Here is a 4,417-nt window from a genome sequence, read left to right as displayed (position 1 = left end):
ATCATCAATACAAAAAAAAAAGTAATTAATTTCTTTAAATAATATCTTTTTAATAGAAAAAATCATCGACTTTGATTGTGTATCAATTGTTAGATATATGCCATCTAGCAATACCCTTTTTAAGATAAATAATTTAGATATAATATTAATTTCACAAAATGTTGATTCAATGTATCGATACAAATTTTCTAATTAACTCGGTATAGAAATCCAAATATATATATATATATATATATTACATATACAAAATATATAATTCAAACTATAATATCTTTTTAAAAAATAAAATAAAAAAATAAAACACATATAAAATAAAATTATCGTCTTAAAAAATACGGAAAGATATTTAAAAAAATCTAACTATGAAAAAGCTCTAATTAATTATCCAAAATAAAAAATAAAAAATAAAAATAAAATCTCCCAACAGAGAATTTTGAAAATTCAATAATAAAAATAATAAAAAATTAATAAATACCTCCGGCTTCATTATCTCAAAAAAATAAAAAAATAAAAAATAATAAAAAAATTGATAAGATAAGGAATCTTTTCTTTTTCTTTATTTTTTTTTTCAAAAACAAAATGTAATCTAAAAGCAGATATTCATCAAATTTCAAATATTACCAAAAAATAATTACATTAAAAAATAAAAATAAAAAAATCTTCTTAACGGGTCGGGTTTTGAAAATCCTAGCTGGATCCGACCCATTAACAGGCTAATCCACCCTGTTTTCATCGGAGAGATGTTCGATGAAATGCCTCAAAGAAGCAAAACCCGATAAAAACACCGAAAAACCAAAACTCTCTCCTTTTTGTGCTTGTCTTGCCTTCGCTGGCCTCGTCTTCATCTCCAACCTCCAAACCCTCGAAATCGAACCCCAATCTCGGCTGCAAACCCTCACGGATTCCTCCTGAATCCTCCCCTGTCGGCGCTTGCGCTGTTGGAAGAGATATGGACGTCGATGGTGGCGGTGAGAGCGGCGGAACTGAATGGGACTGGGGCGGGAACAAGGCGTTCGAAAACGCGCTCGCGCAGCACTTCTTGGATAGCAGCGGTGAGCCGGAGATGGAGAGAATCGCGGCGGCGATGCCTGGGAAGAGCGTGGAGGACCTTGCGGAGCACTATCGGCTTTTGGAGAAGGATGTCAATCTTATAGAATCTGGGCAGGTGGGACTGATGGAATACGTGAATGAGGGCTCGCCGGAGCAGGGTGGTGGTAAGAAGTCTGGTGGGCAGGCTCAGGAGCGGCGGAAGGGGGTGGCTTGGAGCGAGGAAGAGCACAAGTAAGAGTTCTTTTCTTTTTCTTGGATTTAGTTGTTGATTTTGTTCTGAATTGTTCTCTTAGTTTGTGTTTGGATTGAGGGAAACAAGTGGAGAATTTGATTTCTTTGTGCTTGATTGATTGCTAAAAGCTTTACCTTTTTTCCTTTTAGCATAGTTTTCCATTCTTGAGAATTGCTGGCCATCTTTTTTTTACTTTGTTTGAAGTTGATGTTTTTTGGTTTTTGATATAATTATCATTTCATACTCGTGAGCTACAAAAGGTTCAATTAGCGAATGAAAGAATATCGATTGATAGAAGTTTCTTTATTTTTCTTTAACAGTTTTCAGTTCTCTATGTTCTTCTCCTTGCTTAATGTTTGCGTTTGCGCCATTGTTGGATATAGAATGTGAGAATCAGTAGGAATCCTCTTGTCTCATTGTTTTTATTTGATGTTTTTGGTTAGTGTTTTGATTCTCAAGAAATTCAGATAATTGTTACAGGGAAATGAAAGAACATTGATTGATAAAGACTTCTCCTTTTTTCTTTTTCTTTGTTGTTGGTTCTTTCATGTTCTTCTTCTTGATTAATGACCATTACTTGCTACAGAATGTGAGAATCAGTAGGAATCCTCTTTTCTTATTTTTAGCAGACATTGTGGCTTTTGCTATGATTGTCAAGAATGTGCATTTCATATTCACAAGGAACAAACTGTTGGATTGATCTAAAGTATCGTGTACTCCTTTAATTCGTTGAGAAAGATATACTGCTAAATAGGTAAGTGTATTATTGTCGAACTTCTAACGGGATGAGTTTATTTTGCATTCCTTTTTAAGTCAAGGAGGAAAGAATTTTTATTGTTAGTCTTTATCTGATCAAGCTTGCATTCTTGATATGATTATTTGAAAATTTATGAGACCTCTAACATAGATAGGTCACTTGTTCACTTGCTTGTGCCTATGAATCAGGATGAGATATTATTCACTTCTAAGATATTTATATTTTAAGAATTTCTGGCCAATATACTTTTAGGCTATGTTGGTTTTTCCTAGTTTTAGACATTGCAGTGTGGGAGGTTTGATATTCTATTGACAAAGGCTAATCTATAGAAATGAAGATGCTATTTTAGCATCATTTTAAGGTCTCAGGGATTCAATCCGGCTTTGCTGAGTAACTTCTTTTGTTGGATGAAACTTACATACTGGATTGCATTGTTAAATTTGATACTCAAGATTTGAAGATTTTTTAAGGCTATGATTATTAAGAATATTTGACTCGAAGAAATTTAGGCAATGCAGGTTATGCTTGGAACTAGTTGATGCAAGTGCACCTTGTGAGGTGACTTATGCCACCAAAGTTAATATCATTTCTAGAAATGATGAGAAGAAAGCAATACTAGATTTTTTTAGTTACACGCTGTATACTGATTACTGACTGTTATACTGTTCTCATGTCTTCTTGATTTATATGAATGTCTTCTTACTGACAAAGGTTGAACAAATGTGGTTCCTTTGGAGTGTGTATAGTTACTATAAATTCGGTTTGTACCGCAAAACAGAGGACTACTATGGTGTCAATTTTATCATGTAATTGTGAAGATAGATGGATTTTGATGGTTTCAGTACTTTGTCTTCCTTGATTGTTTGTGTTTGATTTAATCCATTTGTATCAAAAAAGTATTTTACTGTCGATACAGATCTGGTTTTCTGACACCAAAATGATAGTCCTTTCCATCTTTGTGTGTGTGTGTGTGTGTTTATACCGCCCATGAGATTATTAAGCTGCTCTTGCTTCTCATCTTATAACCAATGTGTTCAATTCAAACAGACAGTTTCTCTGCGGGCTTAAAAAATTTGGCAAAGGTGATTGGAGAAGCATAGCCAGACACTTTGTGTTGACAAGAACTCCGACTCAGGTGGCGAGCCATGCGCAGAAATACTTTAATCGGTTAAAGGCATCAAACAAAGACAGGAGGCGATCAAGCATACATGACATCACAATCGTTGACAGTGCAGATGCATCAGACCCTCAAAGGACAAATTCCAGCCCAAGAGTTGGTGCAATGTTGCCCCCTGTGATCACTGCTCCAACAGTTGGGCCGATATTACCTCATGGGATGCCTGGAATACAAACTCCACAGATGCCGGTCTTACCTTCAGGAGTGAGTCCCTATGGTGTTGCCCCTCATGCTAATTTTCCGGTTGGTAGGATACCAAACATGCTCTACGGCCCCTACCCTATGCAAGCCCCGGTCACTGGCGCACCGATGAAGTTCCTTCCTAAGAGTGATCAAATGCTTCATCATCCTTCTTCTAACCGATAACCTGTATTTCATCGTCTTATGCTTCATTTGTGCAGAAACAGAGAAATAGTGTTCATCTTCAAACATGATAGGTTACTCTTTTTTTGGTATTTTGTGACAGTTCAGGTTTGGATTTATGTAGAGTTTGTGCAAATAAACCAATGCAAAGGATAGATTGGGTAATGTAAATATTAATTTTTAGTTGATTTCTTGCTGTTTCTTCTTTCTATTACCCTGTAAACTATGTTTTGGTAATGAGTCTTGTTATAGTAAGAATAATGTATATTAAAGTACAAGGTATTAATGTCTTTTATGTTAAAATTAGAAAATTTTAGTCCTATTTTTATTTAAAGAGAGTAGTTTGAATATCAGCATTAACGTGGTATTAGAGCTTAATTTATTTGTTTGGTTTTCTTTGTAATGATTGGTTAAAATTAACAAATTAGTACTTATCACACATTGGTTAATTTAAAAATATATATTTAAATATATAAGTATTGGTTTTTCATCTTATTAGCCGAAGTTGTAGCTTTTGGAAAGGATAGTTTTTGCAGACTTGCAGTAGGGTTTTACAATTCATTTAGATGGTCAACCACAAATATTGGTCTAATCATGGGATGAACTTATGAAGGAAAAGGTATGTTGAAGAATTTTGATGAATCTAATAACACCTACTAGAGTGGTGTATCGTCAATGCGATAATTATTATATTGTCAATAATATTGTTACTTAGAACATTATTTTTCAATTATCAAAATTTTCAACTAGTAAAGCTACATACTATTAAAGCTACAAGATATTTTCTAGCTTATGCCAAAGAATATCAATTATAATAATAAAAATGAGCTATTCAATA

The 4,417-nt window shown here is 34.0% G+C and overlaps 1 protein-coding gene across 1 annotated transcript; it reads left to right on the top strand.

Annotated features, from left to right (window-relative positions):
* The first annotated feature begins 765 nt into the window (after nt 1-765).
* Nucleotides 766-3,767, top strand: LOC120269466 (transcription factor SRM1-like). Its single transcript, XM_039276798.1, has 2 exons — nt 766-1,281; nt 3,087-3,767. Exons 1-2 carry the CDS (start codon nt 950-952, stop codon nt 3,580-3,582), a joined length of 828 nt encoding a protein of 275 aa, XP_039132732.1. The 5' UTR covers nt 766-949; the 3' UTR covers nt 3,583-3,767.
* Nucleotides 3,768-4,417: the final 650 nt, after the last annotated feature.

This window comes from Dioscorea cayenensis, chromosome 2 (assembly GCF_009730915.1).
Source record: "Dioscorea cayenensis subsp. rotundata cultivar TDr96_F1 chromosome 2, TDr96_F1_v2_PseudoChromosome.rev07_lg8_w22 25.fasta, whole genome shotgun sequence".
Lineage (NCBI taxonomy): Eukaryota > Viridiplantae > Streptophyta > Magnoliopsida > Dioscoreales > Dioscoreaceae > Dioscorea > Dioscorea cayenensis.
This window is presented reverse-complemented; position numbering and strand designations above follow the sequence as displayed.

Bases quoted from the DNA above. Each gene is read 5' to 3' on its own strand.
- LOC120269466 (XM_039276798.1), top strand. From the start codon at position 950: ATGGACGTCGATGGTGGCGGTGAGAGCGGCGGAACTGAATGGGACTGG. The intron at 1,282-3,086 runs GTAAGAGTTCTT...CAATTCAAACAG, and splicing joins TGGAGCGAGGAAGAGCACAA to ACAGTTTCTCTGCGGGCTTA.